The 19,204-nt window shown below is 47.8% G+C and overlaps 1 protein-coding gene across 1 annotated transcript; it reads right to left on the reverse strand.

Moving 5' to 3' along the window:
• Window positions 1–7,197: 7,197 nt before the first annotated feature.
• Window positions 7,198–18,233, reverse strand: LZTS1 (leucine zipper tumor suppressor 1). The gene is made up of 3 exons (XM_056860590.1): window positions 17,754–18,233; window positions 11,504–12,331; window positions 7,198–7,967 (listed from the first exon to the last, which is right to left on the reverse strand). Exons 1-3 carry the CDS (start codon window positions 18,096–18,098, stop codon window positions 7,299–7,301), a joined length of 1,842 nt encoding a protein of 613 aa, XP_056716568.1. The 5' UTR covers window positions 18,099–18,233; the 3' UTR covers window positions 7,198–7,298.
• Between the last annotated feature and the right edge of the window lie 971 nt (window positions 18,234–19,204).

A 19,204-nucleotide genomic window follows, 5' to 3' on the forward strand; every position in this document is an offset into this window, starting at 1 on the left:
GTAGTGGGAAAAGCCAGGGCAGGTGGAAATGGACTTGCAAGGTAAGGGCTGTAGGCTCATTATAACAGACCTTTCAGGATAACTGAAATTCTACATACTGGCATATATAGTGGAACTGGAAAGCCATAAATGACAACCACTGGTGGAAACAGGATTGGTTATTTAATTATTGTTGCACCTTATTATCTTTTTTTTTTTTGTATCTTCCTCCTTTCCCATTAGTGGCACAGACACCTTTTTGTCTACATTAACTAGGTTTGCTCCACTGAACCATAGCTTGCTGGATCCAGAGCCAGTCTCTTGGGCTGCCAATGGCCAAAGCCATCTCTGTTCTTGCAAAAGAAGGGGAAGGGGTTGTGGCTTAGTGGTAAAGCATGCAGAAAGTCCCTAGGTTTGATCCCTGGCATCTCCAGTTAAAACGACTGGACCAAGGAGTCAATGATGAGAAAGACCTCTGCCTGAGATCCTGGAGAGCAGCTGCCAGTCTGAGTAGACAGTACTTGCCTTGATGGAGTAATGGTCTGAGTTAGTATAAGGCAGCTTCCTGTGCAAGTCTATAGTTGGGCTTGATTGAATTGTACATTCTGCCAGCTTATAATAAATCAGAAGGCAGAGCACAGAACAAACTGGAACTCTTTCTCAAGTCCTAGATGCCAAGTGGCCCTTTCTGACACGCCTAGGGTAACTGCTTTAGCTGTAATGACTCACTCCTTACTTTTGCTTGAAATCTAGAGAACTGTAGATCTGCAAAACAGCTAGGAATTGCCAACTAAGAATTCTCAGCTGCCTCATAAGGCAACCTTTCCCATCAAGCTTAAATGGTTTTTCAGGCACTCTGCAGTTGCAATATACATATTTTTAAAAGAACTAGTTCATGGCTTTGTGCATGTTTACAGAAAAGCAGTATGGAAATTTTAAAAAATAATATTGATAGCACAGGTACATTTAGGGTTAATGTGCATACAAAGTGATAGAAATAAAGGAATCTGCAATTTGTCAGGTTTCAAACAGATGGATAAGAAAGGAGAGAAAGAGCTTATGGTAGGAACTGGCATTACCAAGTCTTAAATCATCAGGTTAAACCAAGAGGAAAGTCAGGATATGTTTTAATATTAAACAAACAGAATTTTGATGTGTGAAAATGGGCAGGTGAAGGTTTTCATAGAATGTAGATAAATAATATTACCTGGTAAATAACATGCTATCAAGCTTCTCTTAAAGGAGTAGGATGTATTCATCCAGACCTGTTGGCAACCCTAGTTTTCCATTTTGCATTCATTGTTGCTGTGAATGCAAGAGCATTCATGTTGAGGAATGGAGCACACGGTAATTTTCTGTATACTTCCCTCTGTCGGCCACCATTTCCTCTGCACTTCCCCTCCACTGTACCACTGGAGAACTTTTGTGGCTTTTAAATGCTGTTATAGCACAATAGTGGTATAGCACTATAGCAATTACCCTCCCCCCCACAAAAAAAGTTATCCAATGGCATGGCAGGAAAACAGCAGCTGCAAATGACTGACAGGAGGAAACTGGCGCTGTGGGTAGGATCTTATCCGGACAGCGTACTTATATGCTTAGATGGCATTCTTTCAGAAAAAATTGTACCAGACCAGGTTTGCAGAAAAGCATGCTGAAGACAGGGAAAACCTGAAAAGTGGATGATTACGGGATATTACGAGGAGGCTCCCCAGAATAGCACTCCAGTTTGGAAACAAAAGTGGAGTAACAAATGGAAAACCAGTGATTTCCTTATAACCTTCTCTAACCTTCTTACCAAGCCTGTGTGTCTTTTAGTAGCTATGAATTGTTACCATTAGGAAGTTGTAACTAGAAGAAATTTAACTTCGGAAGCTTCTTACGCACCTTGCTGCGATCACAGCAGCTCAGTGGGGATCTTTTAGGGATCATTTAAATATAAGGATCTTGCAAAATCCACCAGGAGAGATTCTTGGCCTGGCAGAGCAGGGTGGAGTTTGGAGCGCCTCCGCTTTCACAGGGTACCAGCTGCCACTGGTTATTTTTAAACCAGAAATGTTCCTATTTGAAGACAGTCTCTGTTTCTAAAAGGCAATATCACAAAGGGGTGGGGGAGCTGTCCCCCCTCCCAAAGTCGTAGGTGGGGGGGAATCAATGTTCTAGGTGGGAGGAGAGGCGTTCCCACTGGCATCATCCTGGCTACATACCTAATATGGAGATCTCAGTTCAAATTCCAGATCTCAGCCACAGCTTTGCTGGGAAATGGGGAAGAGGCTTCTGAAAATCAGCTTCAATTCTCCATGCACAGAAGGGGTGCAGCTATGGCCACGCTCCAAGCATGCACAGGAAGAAAATGCTATTTCAGCATCTGTGCAACCCGAGCCTATGCTGTTCACAATTAAGTTAAGGGGCTTGCGCAGTCCCCTCATTTAAAACTTCTTGTGGGTTATGGACCTGATTCGACTCCTTCCTGCCAAGAACATGAAACTCCCAGGGTAATGCCCAACAAAAAACAGCCAGCAGCAGGAGAAAGAGAAAGGTGCCACCTCCAGCTTCCATTCAACAAACAATTCCCAGAAGCTGAAATTCAGGTGACGTTTCGCACAGGAGATAACTTAACCCCCCCCCCCAGTCCAGAGCCAAAGTATCACAATTTCTTTTTGTCTTTGCCAAGGCAAAAATAAGAAATAAAACAATGAAACCGTGGGGGAGGGAACCCCACCTGAGCAGCATCATTACAAGTGAACTCAGTGACCGCACAGCAGGGATGATGTTTTAGTAGGGCTACATTTGTGCTGGAAGCATTTTACTGTCTTGTTGTAAAAGATTTCTCGCAGAAAACCCCTCAAAATGATTTCCTTTTATCTTAATGAAGCCTGCTTACAGCTGTTCCTCTGCCCCTAGGTGAGGGGAGGAGAGACAGAAAAGAAGGGCAGGCAGCAGAGGTGGGAGGGAGACCAGAAGGAAGTTTCATCCCAGCAGGGCATGACAGACAGACAGGCAGGCAGCATGGAGTCCCCTCCCACCCCGAGGTAATTAACCCCAAGGGGCTCGTTGGCTGGTCTCCAGGGAGCAGGCCTGCCTTGGGATTGCAATTAACAATGCAAATTTTGTTAATCAGAAGCATATGCACACAAGCCCAATTAGCTGAGTAGCAGGCAGAGAAGGGAGGAGAGAGGGTTCATAAACCCAGGGATGATTTTTCTCACCACCATAAGGGGGGGGGACGACGACACAGAGCGCTTCACAGTCCTTTGTAGCTGCCAAGAAGCAATGGAGTAAATAGGATTTTCAACATCTCTCTCTCAAATCCTAGATGCCAAATGGTCCTTTCTTACATACCCAGGATAATGCCGATCACCACTTTAAGATTAGGAAGCAATTTCCCTCTAGGCCAGATTGGCCAGGGATCCTGGAGGGGATTTTTGCCTCTATGCATGGAGTAGGGGTCAATGGTGTGTGTAGTAGTCGTGAATGTCCTGCATTGTGCAGGGGGTTTGACTAGATGACCCTGGAGGCCCCTCCCAACCCTATAATTCTATGAAATAAAACAGAAGTTCAGTGGCACCTTAAAGACCAGACTTCTGTTTTGTTTTGCTACAACAGACTACATCAATCACCCCTCTGGAATAATCTAGATGCCAAATGTAAAGCTGTTAACTTCCACGAAGTGGAACCAAGTGGAATACGCTGAGGAACACTAATAGTCATTTCCAGAAAATGTACCTTTGACGTAAATGCACACAGATGGCAAGATTTTTGCATAAACTACGCTGAACCAGTATGATGTAGAGTGCTGGATTTAGGGTTGCCAACTTTTAAACTGGTCCCTCTAGGTATTATTTATTTAACTTCATTTGTACCCCGCTTTTCAATGAGGACCCAAAGCGGCCTGCAACATTCTCTGCTTCTCCATTTTATCCTAACACAACCCTGTGAGGAAGGTGAGGTTAAGACAGGCCCAAATGCTGACTTAAAAGCAACAGTATCTCCAGTAGAGAAGGGGCAACAGAGATGGACAAGGGAGGACTGGATTCAAATCCTTGTTCAGCATGTAGGGTTGCCAGGTACCCCCTGGCCACCGGCAGGAGATGGGGAGATAGGGTTGCTAGATTTGGTCTGGGAAACCCCTGGAGATTTGGGGATGGGCCCTGAGGAGGACAGGGACCTCAGTGGGGTACAATGAAATAGACTCCACCCTCCAAAGCATCCATTTTCTCCAGGGGAACTGATCTCTGTAGTTTGGGAGATCCCCAGGTCCCACCTGGAGGCTGGCATCCCTACCAGTCACGTTACAGGCCTGTATCCAACTAAAGACTTAAAGGCACTAATGTTTTCTTATGAGGGAGGCTGCAAATTCCCCTTTTTCACTGACCCCCCTCCCATGAATTTTGTATCTGGGAGGTCAGTGGACCCTCAAGAACAGCGTAATGAAGGGCTATAATGAGAATTTAGGATCTGCAAAAACTGCTACCCCTTTAAAAATCTTATGCACCCTTAAATCTTTGGAACGTGGCTGGATACAGGCCATTGGGTCACGCCAACCCATCTTGTACTGTGGATGCAATAATAATGCAGGATAGCCCTGTGTATGCTCTTCCGAACTCCATGAAGGAAGATGTTCACAAATACAGAGTCAAAATAACAAAAAAGGATGTGTTGAGAATGAAGTCCAGTGAATCTGGTCACAGTTTAACATGTGGAGGGAGTAATAACACGATACCCTAATCTACTGAACTCACATTTATCACAACATTCAAGGTTGGGTAAATGCAGAGCCAACAGATGCTGATAACAGCTGCAGAGCGGCAAGGGGAACTTCTCAGCTCTAGTGGGAGCATCCTACAAGAAATGCTCTAGAATCACAGCAGAGAAGAGGCTATGGTTTAAGGCGGACAAAGATGTTTGGCATCAAAGCAACAGAAGCAGCTGAAGGTCAAACACCAGAGCACCTGGGAAGACCAACACAGCAACCCTGACATCAGCTCTTTCGGGCCACTTTTGAGATGTCCTTGCTCTGCTGCATCCCTCCTCACTTTGCTCAAGAATGGGTACCACTTGCTCAAAAGGTTGCCCATTATTTGGTTGCTGGACCATAGGAAGCTGACTTATACTGAGTTGTCCACCTTAAGACTAATGGGCAGCAGCTCTCACATGACCTATTACCTGATCTCTTCAACTGAAGGTGCTAGGGGTTGAACCTGGGACCTTCTGCATGCCAAGCAGATGGTCTACCACAGAACCACAGCCACTCCCCAAAGACCCTCTCCAGGGTCTTAATCACAGAACAGTCTTTCCCAATACTTTTGCCCCTAGGCCCCTTTAACTAGAGATGACTGCGACTGAACCTGGAATCTTCTCTGGGCAAAGTGTCTGCTCCATTAACTACAACCCTTCTGGAAGAACAAAGTATCCTTACACTGAGTCAAGTCCACCCAGCACAGCATTGTCTACTTTGTCTATTATCTACTTTGTCTATTGTCAACTTTGGCTGCCAGCTGCTCTCCAGGCTATCAGACATCCTGTTAGCTAGAGAGGTTAGGGCTTGAACCTAGGACCTTCTACATGTGAAACATTTACTGTCCCGCTGCTCTATGGCCCCACCACAGAGGAACAACCACAGAGGAACAACAAATCTGAACTGGAAGTTCTCTCTGAACTCTCTCAGCCCCACCCTACCTCCCAAGATGTCTAATGTGGGGAGAGGAAGGGAAGGAGATTGCAAGATGGTTTGGCTCTCCTTAAAAAAAAGGTAGAGAAAGTCAGGAGAACAGAGTCCTTGCATCTTCCCTGGCATTGTGGATAAGACTGCTGCTCCAAAAAGCCACGTTCTCCTACACACACCAGCCACGAAGCATGGGAGAAATGGGAGGCAGAGACTGCTGAGAGCTCCCCGGAATGTCTTGGATTTGTAACTGACTTCTTGTCCAAGAACACAGTTATCTTCTGATCCATCTGCCTGCATTACGGAGCCTCTTGCCACATTCCCTGCTGCTATCTGCCCATCTGCTTCCTTTCCTCCTCCATCTTTCTATTGCTTTTATGTTTCACACACCCTGGAATATCTGGACAAAGGAGGAAGAGGGGGCTGTCCTATATTCAGCTGAAGCTGCCCTTGTCAGTGGCAAAATGGAAGAAAGGGGTGGGGAATGTGGGAACTACTCAATATTTGCAAAATTAAAAAGAGCCATAAAACATTCACATTGTAGAGAAATCAATACAAACATTCCTGTTCAAAACACAAGGAAATTTCAGTTGTGTTTCCCCCCCCACACACACACAAATACCCCTCCCAACTCTAGTTGAGCTATGGGTGAGAGGTCTTGCTAAATTATCAGGAAAGAAGAGGGGAAATCCAGCGGCCGATTGCCAGATTATGGCTTCTAGAAATCTAGAACACTAACCCATTTTTTTTTCTGACAGCAGAGCTATCTTGGTAAAAGAGGCAGTTAGCAAAACGGGGTTATTTTCTCCTAGACAAGGAAGCTCTTTCCTTACAACCCGATTAGGTATGTATATAAGTGCCGTCGAGTCGCAACTGGCTTATGGCAACCCCAGCAAGGGGCTTTCAAGGCAAGTGAGAAGCAGAGGCAGTTTGCCAGTGCCTTCCTCTGCACTTTAGCCCCATTAGTTCTCCAGAATATTCCAGAATCCTCTCCTCCTCATCCAAGGAGAGCAACCTGCTTGCATATCTTCAGCCAATCAGAATCAGCAAGATACCTCAAGAACCTGTGAGGTGGTCTCACCATGCTCTGTGTGCGTATGTCACAATCAGAGGTCAAAGGCTGCACTCCTTCCACAGTCTTCCCACACAACAATCGGGAGGGTCTTGGCGCGTGAACAGTCTTGTGTTGTGGTTTGGCGGGAGGAAGGGAGCTGCAGCGGCATCCCCCAGCACCGCAGAGGGTAGTAACAGGCTGCTTTCCCGTTCTTTCCCAGCCTCTTGGCCATCTTGTACTTGGCTGGCAGGTAAGAGGGAGTCCCCTGATCTACCTGGCACAGGGGATTCTTACATATTCTGTAGCTAGGCAGCCCCTGTGTTGACGCTACTCTGTCTGAGCGGTCGGCTGGTGAAAACCCACCCCTCTCCTTTCTCAACAAGATGCAATCGGAGGCATTGGGTCCGAACAGGGAGAGGTGAATGCTTGACAAGAAACAAGCAAAAAACCATGGCATGACAATGACTGGAGATCCACTTTGACCAAGCAAGGACCTCAGCCAACAAGCAGGTGGTTTTTCCTGGACTGTACACAACCCCTACCCCCCAGCAGTTGAGAGAGACCCACCTCCTCCACCTTGGGCAGAGGATGCAACAAGCTTCAGATCTCAGTGGCGATGATGTCCTCGTAAGGGACATCAGTACCCTGTAGGTCAAGCTCGAGGGGCTCTTTGCCATCCTCTCCTGCAGCCAGCTGCTGCAGCATCTTCTCCAGATTCTGGTTCCTCTTGTACATGTGCAAGTAGCTCTGTTGCAGCTGCTTCTGGTACTGGATCACTTTCTCCTTCTCCTCCTTCCAGGTCTGCCGTTCCTGCTGGAAGCCCACTGTCATCTGCTCGTTGTTGCTGTGCTCCTCCTGGAGCTCCGCCTTCAACCTCTCCACTTCCATCCACAGACCTTGCACGTCCTCCGCCATGCCCCCTTCAGGGCCCACGGAGGCCACCCCGCATTTCCTCTCCTCCCTGAGGATGGTGAGATCTGTCCTGAGTTCCTCGATCTCCTCCTCCAGCAGGCTCACCTTCTCCCTCAGGAGCTCCGACTCATTCTTCTTCAGCTGGAGCTCGTTCTCGCAGGCCTCCAGCTCTGTGGCCTTGGCCCGCAGAGAGTCTTCCAGGTCCTGAATCTTCATCTCCAGCAGCTCCATCTTCCCCCGGATGTCCTTCAGCTGGGCCTTCAGGTTGAGCACCTCGTTGGTCTTGCTGTTCAGCTCCGACTGCGATTCCTTCAGCTGCTGTTTGAGGAGGGAGATCTCGCCGGACTTCTGGCACACCTGCAGGGGGCACAGGACAGAAGAGGAAGAAGAAGAGTTGTTTTTTTATATGCCGACTTTCTCTGCCACTTAAGGGAGAATCAAACCGACTTACAATCACCTTCCCTTCCCCTCCCCACAACAGACACCCTGTGAGGTAGGTGGGGTTGAGAGAGCTGTGCCTAGCCCAAGGTCACTCAGCTGGCTTCATGTGGAGAAGCGGGGAAACAAACCCGGTTCACCAGATTGGCCTCCACGGCTCGTGGGTAGGAGTGGGGAATCAAACCCAGTTCTCCAGATCAGAATCCACCGCTCCAAGAGCTAAGGATGTTGTCTAGAGACCAGCCAGACTAAGACCTGAAATGCAACTTGGCTTGGTGTTTAACACGGACAGCCTGTAGCACAGAGGAAGACCGAGATTTCATTTGAGGGCTGTATCAGATGCAGCACATGGAGTGGCTTTATCCTAGGTCAAACCGCCATCTTGTGTGTTTTTTTATGATGGCTCGCCAATATTTTGAATCAGGACCCATTTCCAAACTCACTGCAGTTTTTGCATGTTTACTTTCTTTCTTCCCCAACATAAACACGCACAAACCTCACTTCAGTTAACCGTGAGCAGGTTTGTATTTTATTTTATTTTCATTTTTGGTATTTTTGGCCAGCCACCTCTGCTCATCTCTTGCCGTGAAAACCCCATGAGGGGTCACTGTGAGTCAATTGTGAGTTGATGGCTCTTAATTGTTATTATTTATAAATATGTAGCATCACTGAGCAATAGGCTGCATTTCAGGGTCATTGTATGTATGTATGAGAGCCAGTGTGGCGTAGTGGTTTAGAGCAGTGGACTCTAATCTGGTGAACTGGGTTTGATTCTCAGCTCCTCCACATGAGTGACAGACTCTAATCTGGTTAACTCAGTTGGTTTCCCCATTCCTACACTGGGTGACCTTGGGCTAGTCACAGTTCTCTCAGAACTGTCTCAGCCCCACCTACCTCACAAGGTGTTTGTTGTGGGGAGAGGAAGGGAAAGAGTTTGTAAGCCGCTTTGAGACTCCTTAAATGGTGGAGAAAAGTGGGGCATAAAAACCAACCCTCCTTCTTCTTCTTTCTGTGGGATCAAATTTGCCACTGAGCCTCCCAGAGCCTCCTCTCCTAGCCCATCCTGTTCCAACCCCTTGGTCTTGTGACACATTTGTGAAACAGCAGGAGAGCCTGTGTGGTGGACTTTCTGATTGGGAACTGGGAGTCCCAGGTTTGAATCCCCACTCTGCCATGGAAGCTCACTGGGCTGTTACGGGCTCTGAGTCTAGCCTACCTCACAGGGTTGTTGTGAGGATAAAGTGGAGGAGAGGAGAATGATGTATGCTGCTTTGGTAAGAAAGTTGGTAAGAAAGGGCTTATAAAAGAAGTAAAATAAAAAAATACCCCTGCCCGCTTTTGGGTCCCCACTTACAGTTTGAAAAACTCAGTATTATCTGCTCTGCCTGGTGGCAGCTCTCCAGAGACTCAACCAGAGAGAGGCCTTCCCCAATGCCTGTTGCTTGAGAACCTTTAACTGGAGATATCAAGAATTGGAAGCTGGGGTATCTTGACAGGAATCCTAAGAACATTTTCCTGGGAGTAAGCCTCATGGGATAAAATGAGACTTACTTCTGAGCAGACCCACTTAGGATTGCTCCTTCTGTTGGCAAAGCATGTGCTCTCCCTCCCAAGCCATGGTCCCTTCCAAAGGAGCCATGATGTGAAAGATCAACATTATGTATGTATATAAAGTGTCGCTGAGTCGCACTCAACTTATGGCGACCCCAGCAAGGGGTTTTCAAGGCAAGAGACTAACAGAGGCGGTTTGCCATTGCCTTCCTCTGCATAGCGACGAACTCAGAGGGGTGTAATTCGGTTTAGGATTGCATTCTGGGTCTCCCCATAGACTGCCAATTTGCTTAATTGCATTCGGAGGGGGAGCATTTGACCTTTTACCCATTGACATATTCCTATCTAAATCTCATTTCCAAGCTTAAGCTCCTTAGCTCTGCATGGGAATATATGGTTAACTTGTGTTGTGCTTGTATTCTTTTTTCTCCCTCTGCAGGAAACAGCAGATCTGGAAGACTATTTTGTAGTGGAAAGATGGCAAAGGGAGGAAGGGGTTAAGCACCCCCTTCTCCTATCATTACCCATGCAAATTGGCAGCCCACCCCATGGTTGCCTTTAATTAAAATGTTGGGGGAGCAGATCAGTGTGATTCCAAGCACGGCTCCATGACTGATCGTTCCACTCAAGCCCCAGAACTCAACCGATTCAAAACATTCTCCTAAGGGGGAAAAAAAGGTTTGATTTAAAAATATCTCCATAAAAGGAAACCAGGATTGGAATGCTGTATGGTGTTGCTGCAAAATTTCATTGTTTTTAGATATTTACATAGGATAAACTCAAGCAGAATTTTTTTTTTAATAAGACTGGATGCAAATATAGCAAACATTTTTTGTTAAATGAAAGCAATGATGATTCTATGACCTTGGGCAGATCATGAGAGGGAGGGCATCTTGGCCATCTTCTGGGCATGGAGTATGGGTTACTGGGGGTATTGGGGGGGGAGATAATTTGGAATTTCCTGCATTAAGCAGGGGGTTGGAATAGATGACCCTGGAGGTCCCTTCCAACTCTATGATTCTAAGTGGAACAAGACACCAACTTCACCTAAAATCTCCTATGCTGGAAAAAGAGATCCACACCAATACCTTTGCCCCTTTCCACCCTCCCCTTGAGTAACTTGCGGGGCTGAATACAAGGTATGGTAGCCTGCTGCAGTCCAGGCGGGCAAGAAACGATGTCTCTCCTCAATGGCCCAAAGTAAAACGTCACTGGCACTCTGCCCCAAATGCAATATGCCGGTCCATGTTACATGAAACTTATGCAAACCTGTGTACAGGTGCCGACTTGTGGGTGCCACAGATCCTGTCCAAGTGCACACTTGGGTCTGTATTGAGACAGGAGGGGGAAAATGTCTGCTTCAATACAAGCTTGCTATGTGTGTGTTAAAGAAGTAGGGGAAAAGTCATGGAAAGTCATGGTGAACGATAACGGGAACTGGATGGAACCGCTGAGCTCTTAGGCTCCAGACTATGTAAAACAACCAGATAAGCACAGAATGTTGACGTGCCCCGTCAGAGCATGGATTTGGGATAAATGTTTCTTCCCCAGTACAATCGGGGCTCAGTGATTTTTGCTTGCTAAAGTAGCTGAGCTGCAGCTGCGAATAAAACTGTTTTTCTTGACAACGGTCTTGGGTCTCTCTCCCCACCACGAACCCCAGTTTCCTGCTACAGTATGCACATGGAAGAGGAGGGGTCTTGTATATTATGACCTTAAGCAGATGATGAGAGGGAGGGCAGCTTGGCCATCTTCTGGGCATGGATAGGGGTCACTGTGTGTGTGTGGGGGGGAGGTAGTTGTGAATTTCATGCATTGTGCAGGGGGTTGGACTAGATGACCCTGGTGGTCCCTTCCAACTCTATGATTCTATGGGGCACTAGGACCTCTTGAGCCACACTTACCTCCCATTGTGTTTCCTCCAATGCCGGAGCAAAGTTGGTCTTCTCCTTCTCGTAAGACCTCAGCTTGGTCTCCAGCAGGTCCTGCTCCTTCATCAGGTTTGCCAGTTCCTCGCGGAGCTGCTTCTTCTCCTGCTGCAGCTGGAACACCTGGAGCTGCAGCAGCTGCTGCGCCCTCTGCGACTTCTGTGAAGCCTGCTTGAGCTTGTTGTTGCATTTCTGTTTCAGCCCTTCCATCTCCTCCCTGCAACGCCTCTGAGTTTCCTCGAAGTTCTGGCAGGAGGTGATCTCCTTCTCTTCGAAGCTGCACTGGAGGTCGTGCAGCTCCCCTTCCCTCTCCAGCAGCTTCTGCTCCAGCTCCTGGATGGCTGACTCGTCCGTGGAGATGGGCGAGCGGACGCAGGAGTTCTTCTCCCCGGCGTGGTGGTGAGCAGAAGACCCTTTGCCGGGGTTGAGGATCTTGGTGCCCCCGTCGGAGAAGGACAGGGCCTTCAGGCTCATCATGTTGCTGTCCTGCAGGATCGCGCTCTGGGTGATGTTGTGGGCAGAGCCTCCGAACCGGTTGATGGGACCTACGGGGGTGACGACAGGGTCCAGCTGGTAGCTGCTGGCGGTGCTGTGGGTGGGGAGGCTAGACATGGAATTCCTCCCCGAATCCGACAGTCCTCCCGAACACGGTGCCGGCTTAACCTCCAGGTCCTTGGCTTTGTCCTGGGACTGGGGCTGCTGGGGGGCGTGGCTGCCATGGTCCGGAGAAGAATGGAGTACAGTGTTTGAGCGAGGAAGCACAGGCTTGAAGGCCGTGGGCCTTGCAGAACTCTTGTCTGTGGCCTAGAGAGAGGGAGAAACCCCGTCAGTTGGTGCTGGAGCATTGGTTACTCAGTCCTTTCTACCTACTGAGAACCGCATACCTCTTTGCTAATGCTTTCACACACACAGGCGGCTTCCACACACAATTCTTCCTCTGCATTCCAACACCCCCCACCCCCAGAATTCCAGCAGGAATTTGGGGTGGGGGGGATTTCTGCACAAGACTCTCATGTCACCTTCCAAGTTTTCCTTGGCTCCGCTCTGCGGTTTCTCAAGTCTACTTTGGTAGAAAACCCCCTTGTGGAGGCTGAACCCATGAAGCTGCCTTATACTGGCATCAGTACGACGATACTGCCTTTGGTCCATCAAAGGCAGTATCATCTACTCAGCCTGGCAGCAGCTCTCCAGGATCTCAGGTGAAGTGAAGGTCTTTTTAGATCCTTTTAACTGGAGATGGTGGGGACTGAACCTGGGACCTTCTACATGCCAAGCAGATGCTCTAGCACTGAACAGTGGCTCTGTTGCTGCAGCAAATGCCTCCTACACAGGCAGGCAGGCAGGCTCCCTCCCAACCTATTCAGTACACTTCGGCATTAAAGACCTCGGCTCCACTCTCCACAGAGAGTACTTAGCTTAATGGTTAATCCAGCCTCCGAGTGGCTTCCCCTAATGCTGCCTCCCGAGGCCACTAAAACACATTGCCAAGATCTGAAATGAGCCAGGGTTGATCAGGCAGAAGCTGCTACCAGTATTAGGGCTCACCTCTGGGAGTCACAAAAGAAGATGCTGCTGAACCAACGCAGGGGTTGTCTTGACCTCTTCACTGAACAAGCACTGGGGGTGGGGTGGGGTGGGGGGTTCAGATCGGGCATCTCCGGACTGAAGGTGCAACGATCAGGCAGGCTCAGGCCCTGATCTCTCTCGTTTTCAAAAGTAATTAAGCACAGCAAGACAACAAACTGGATTATTTGCAGGGGTGTGTGCACGAGACTTAGTGGCTGTTATCAGTTTGTTCTAATTTATACAACTGCAGCCCCTCCCCACCTCGCTGTTCATAATACCAGGCAAAGCTCTCTGCGACTCACATTGCCTGTTACAGAACCGAACAGAAGCAGAGCTTAATTGTAATGTGGAAAGGACTGTATGTCAAGGGCTGCTAAGCTTGCCTGAATTTCCTTTTCAGATGTGTGTACAGGGACCAATTCGCACATGCACCTTCCCCCCAGGAAAGCAGAAACATGACTCACACTAGGGCAAAGGTTCTCAGCCTTGTGCATCCGGACTCAAAAGTGGGTCATGAGACCCGGAGGGAGGACGTGGAAGAGGGTGAACCGGGACAGGAGGCTTTGGGAGACTCAACGGCAAATTTGGGGTTGCCTCTGGATAATTTGTGGAAATAGCCAATGGAATAAAGCATTTTGGTTCAACGCTGCTATCCTGTATCTAATTCTGAACCTGGCCCCGCATACAGATCGATAGATCCAAAGAATGGGGTCAGGTTCAGATAGAAGGTGTTTCTCTGTAGACCTGGAGAAGCTGCCAGTGTTGCAAATAAATGTGAGTCCCCCCCCCAATGGAGAAGGTAAATTCCCCCCAAACAGAGGAACATTGTGCATGTAAAGCTACTATAAACAGAAAGGGGGGGAGAGGAGCCAGCCAAACGGAGCCACTGGAGGGCCCTAGTGCTCACTCGAGCCTTGCTGCCCCTCCTCTACAGGTAGGTAGGCAGACAGGTGGGCAGGGGAGGAGGCACAGGAGCTGCTGCTGGTCACCCAAAACTGCCAATGCCAGCCCCACCACCACTGCCTCACCTCTGCAGGTGGGTGGGCGGGGGCAGAGAAGGAGCAGCGTTGCTGCCTCCCCATCACATGAGCAAGGCGGGCGGGCAGGGAAGTGGGTTGCTGAACCATTCGACTAGGGAATTGAGTGCTGAGTTTGGATCATACCCATTATGATTGACTGATTAGGTCAACCAGAAAAGGCAGGAGTCAGCAATCTCCCTCTGTCTGGTTTTTACATTCCCAGCTGCAGGCTGCCATTTTCCTTCTCAGAAAGCTAAAGATTAGTTTGGTACCAGCATCAACTAATCTGTTCTAGTCTGGAAGGCCTACACAGATGCAGACAAGGTCCTTAAGGATGGCATCTTCAGACCTTAAAAACAACAACAACAAATCATTCAGTCTGATGAAGATTTCTGGAGAGAGAACTTGAAAACTTGCATATGGTTTTGTATCATACTGGCTGGTTTTACTAAAAGACATGTCATGGCTTTTGGGGATTTTTCTCTGGACCTGTGTGGCTACCTGTAATCTCTGCCTTTTTGGCTGCCACTGTAACCCTCCTCCTCCCTTGGCTGTCAATCACACTAGTTACCTGCACCCATTCCAAGAAATTGATGCAGTTGTGCTCAGCCGGTTGCAGAATTATTGAAGTGTGATCGTATTATCAAGTTATACTCACCAGAAGGAACAGGATTGCTCTCAGTGCCTGTAGCACTAATTGAAAACCATCACACCAGTGCAGCAACTCCTTTGTGTGGACAGGACTCTCCTGACACCCACGTGGCTGTTACATCACACAGATCCTATGACCGCAGGAAAAAACTTTCCTGTGGTTGGAAAGGACCAAGGGATATGCTACCATATCCTACTACCTTTCCTTTATCCCTTAAAAGCTCCTTGATCCATTGCTCTTGAGCAGTGTAATTTTAAATCTAATGTTTGAGGGATATAAGGACTGAAATAAATCTTGCCACTGACAATGTAGCCTTGGGATCCCTGTCACTTAATAAAAAAAGGCATTATGTCAGACACATTAGGCATTAGATTTATATATTAAAAGGGGAGAGATATGTGTTCTATGTTCCTCATAAAAGCGGCATTCCAAGAGGGCATGAGCTAATGAATCAATAGAGTCAGAAGAGCAAGGACAGGTCCTTTCTGGGTAATAGCCTGCTACCATAAGTGATTTCCCCTGACAGATTACTGGGTCCAATCCGTTGGCTCCATATCCATGATCAAGGCTGAGTGGGAATGAACATTCCTGATCATGGAAATAAAGCTGATGTGGACAGAGCTTGTATGTTTGTACATGGAGGGGCAGGGCCAGCGTGCTCACTCCCCCTGCCCAAGTGCTGTCTTGTTTGTGGACGTGTCACAGGTACAGGGCTCACACAGAGGACAGAAGGTAAACCTGCAATTTGCAGGTAGGGGTTCCTGCTGGCCAACAAACTCATACATGCAGGTAAGCCCCCCTATATGCGCCAGTGAAGGCAAAGGGGAATGCAGCCACCTTTAATGGGGTTTACCTGATGGCCAAACTGCACGTTAAGTGGAGGGCCACAACTGACCCTTTAATGCAAAAAAGCATCTGTGTTCAAAAGATACCTATACTATCCCCCTTTTCTCACTGCAACTAGTTTGCACTCTGAGGAGCAATTTTGACGGAAGAAAGGGTAGGGGGAGAGGGGGGGTATCCTCCCTTCCTCCAATGCCATAATCGTGATCCAAATCCTCTCCCCCCACTGTTTTTTAACATTAAAAGAAAACATTTGGCAATCCGATCATGACTCTCTCCCACGTAATTGGTCCCAAAGACTTTGCTGATTGGTACTGCTGGCTATGACTCATTTTTCCTCATGGAATCACAGGCAGGGCACAAAGGGCAAAACAAATAGGAATCATTACACTGAAGGCATTAAGCGAAGTAGAAGGCATTGGGAAGTGTGCATTCTCACAACAGCAATATCGTTTCCTTTCAACAAATGTAGAGCTTAGGGGGACTGGAACTTGATCCGAATACCACAGGCAAGGTAGTTAACTGGGCCCTATCCTGAGGGATACGTTGTTCCAGAATTTAAAGATCTTAACTGGCTTCTGGGAACAACTGAAAGTTTACCTATACAAGCGCCAGAGTAGCCAGTGTGGTTGACTGGTTAAAGTAGTGCGCTAGGATTGGGGAAACCCAAGTTCAAATCTCCACTCTGCCGTGGTAAACGTGCTGGGTGACCTGGGGACAGTCACGCATGGTCAGCCTAACCAACCTCACAAGGTTGTTGTGAGGCTAAAATGGAGAAGAACGATGTAAGCCGCTCTGTGTCCCCACTGGGGAAAAAACTCAGGATGTAAGTGAAGCAAATAAACTGTTTGGGACCAAAGCAACTAAAGGACTATCTGCTCTCATATGAACCTTCTTGTCAGTTAAGATCTTCATGTAAGTCCCATCTAGCCTTTGCAGGGTCTTTTCTGTGGTGGTGTCCTGGCTGTGGAATTCTCTCACAAAACAAATTTCCCTGCTTCCATCATTAGTGTTTTCTACATGGCAGTCCATCTTGTTTGCCTGTGCTTTTAATGGCAACAGGTGTCGGGGAACTGTAATCCGGATCTTATAACTACAGTTTGCCTGCAATGTTTCACATGGTCTTTATTTTACTTAACCTGTGTTTATTAACTTAAAAGCTCCTGCTAACTGTTAGCACGAAAGGGTATCCTTACTATTCTCTTATATGCTGCTCAGGACAGTAGCACACCACAACTAAAATATCCTCAAAATAATAATTTGCCCTCACCCACCAGTTAACTTATTGTTCAAGTTTACAGTTGAAGAATTGATTTTTACATGCTGACTTTCTCTACCACTTAAGGAAGAATCAAACTGGCTTACAATCACCTTCCCTTCCCCTCCCCACAACAGACACCCTGTGAGGTAGGTGGGGCTGAGAGAGCTGTGACTAGCCCAAGGCCACCCAGCTGGCTTTGTGTGTAGGAGTGGGGAAACAAACCCAGTTCACCAGATTAGCCTCCGCCGCTCATGTGTAGGAGTGGAGAATCGAACCCGGTTCTCCAGATTAGAGTCCATCGCTCCAAACCACTACACCATACTGGTTCTTAAGATGTGCCATTTACGACTCACCCCTCCAGTACAATTTGGAAAACCATGTAGTCTGTTTTGTTATTTCTCTGATGCAGCTAATGGATCCCCAAAAGGAATTAATTAGCCGTGCAATTATCTCATGCCTTAAAAACCCTACAGGGTTGCCATAAGTGGGCTGCAACTTGATGGCACTTTTCATCACCACACTTAATGTGCAACCCCCCCCCCCCGTCAATGTAGCAGTTGATGGCTTTTCAGTATGTAGCCCAAAGGAAGGGGCTATATACTGGAGAGCCACCAACTGTTGGGGAGGGGCTGTGGCTCAGTGGTAGAGCCTCTGCTTGGTATGCAAAAGGTCCCAGGTTCAGTCCACAGCATCTCCAGTTAAAGGGACTAGGCAGGTAGGTGATGTGAAAGACCTCTGCCTGGGACCCTGGAGAGCCGCTGCTGGTCTGAGCAGACAATACTGACTTTGATGGACCAAGGGTCGGATTCAGTATAAGGCAGCGTCATGTGTTCACATGTGAAGGCGTAGCTGCACTCTGACCAGATTTCACACAGCGCCACTCACTATTTCCAGCTGGTTGACGCCTGGCTTCAGTTTGTGTTGTGTCGGGGTGCCAAAATCCACGCTGCTCCTCGTTGCCTGGCTCCCCAGCTCCCCACTGGAGAGCGGGGTGTAGTCTGACCGATGAGCCTTCTGGTTGACCTTGATATAAAAGAAGTCCTCATTCTTGTTCGCCTTAGAGCTGGACTTGTTGTGGCCGGTTTCCTGAGAGAAGCCGAATTTCAGCAAGCCGTCCGAGTACCTGTTCAGCTTCTTCAGGTGGGACGACTTGCGCAGCTTGTAGTGCGAGGCCCGGCAGTGCTTGCTGTGGAAACTGTGGCCGGAGATGAGGCTACTGACGCTTCCCATGATGCTCCTGGATGGAGGGCAGGCACAGAAGAGAGACAGGCTTGGACGTGCCTTCTAGGAGGACATCCTGGCTGTTGGGAGAGAAGGCCGGTGCTGTGGTCATAGCAGAAACCTCACAGTGTCGGGAAGCAATGAATCTGGGGGGGAGATGGAATGAGAAGCTGTGAGGAAAGCAAAGAAGGGAACCAAATCTATGCAGAAATAGAGAAATTGAGAATACAACTGCTGATATCATACTGCCCTTGTACAAATCTATGGTGAGACCACACTTGGAATACTGTGTACAGTTCTGGCCACCACATCTAAAAAAGGATATTACAGAGCTTGAGAAGGTGCAGAAAAGAGAAACCAAAATGATTAGGGGACTAGAGCAACTGTCCTATGGGGAGTGGTTAAGACACTTAGGGCTGTTTAGCTTGGAAAGAAGGCGGCTAAGGGGAGACATGATAGAGGTCTATACAATTATGCATGGTTTGGAGAGAGTAGACAGGGAGAAGTTTTTCTCCCTCTCCCATAATCTTAGAACACGACGTCATCTGTTGAAGCTAGAGGGTGACAGATTCAAAACAGATAAAAGGAAGTATTTTTTCACATAGTTAAATTGTGGAACTCCCTGCCCCAGGATGTGGTGATGGCTGCCAACTTGGAAGGCTTTAAGAGGGGAGTGGACATATTCATGGAGGAAAGGGGTATTCATGGCTATTAGTTTAAATGGATACTAGTCATCCTGCATACCTATTCTCATGCTGCATACAGCAATTGTACATAAGAGTGTTGTTTTTAGGCTTCGCAAAAGCGTTATCATAAATTCCAGTAAAACTTTTATTTGGAAGGATACATTTTTTTTAAATCCCAAGAACAAGAGAAATAAAACAAACACACATGTTTTGTAACACCTTGTCCCAATAAAAACCCTGTTAATAATATCATGTTGGATATTTTCAGGCATCTTCACCCTGGTCCTAATATTGACAACTTCACGACTTGTCCAGAAAGCTGCCCCCCGCCAGCGATCCAGAACTACCTATCTCTTCATCTTCGAAATATTGGTGAATGCTTTGTGGGGAGTAAGCAGTGAAGTCTGCAGGGAACATGTTTGATCGAGC

This window comes from Euleptes europaea, chromosome 14 (assembly GCF_029931775.1).
Source record: "Euleptes europaea isolate rEulEur1 chromosome 14, rEulEur1.hap1, whole genome shotgun sequence".
In the NCBI taxonomy this organism is placed as follows: Eukaryota; Metazoa; Chordata; class Lepidosauria; order Squamata; family Sphaerodactylidae; genus Euleptes; species Euleptes europaea.

Bases quoted from the DNA above. Each gene is read 5' to 3' on its own strand.
- LZTS1 (XM_056860590.1), bottom strand. From the start codon at position 18,098: ATGGGAAGCGTCAGTAGCCTCATCTCCGGCCACAGTTTCCACAGCAAG. The intron at 12,332-17,753 runs GTGAGTGGCGCT...CCCTCTCTCTAG, and splicing joins GCGTCAACCAGCTGGAAATA to GCCACAGACAAGAGTTCTGC. The intron at 7,968-11,503 runs GTAAGTGTGGCT...TGCCCCCTGCAG, and splicing joins TGGAGGAAACACAATGGGAG to GTGTGCCAGAAGTCCGGCGA.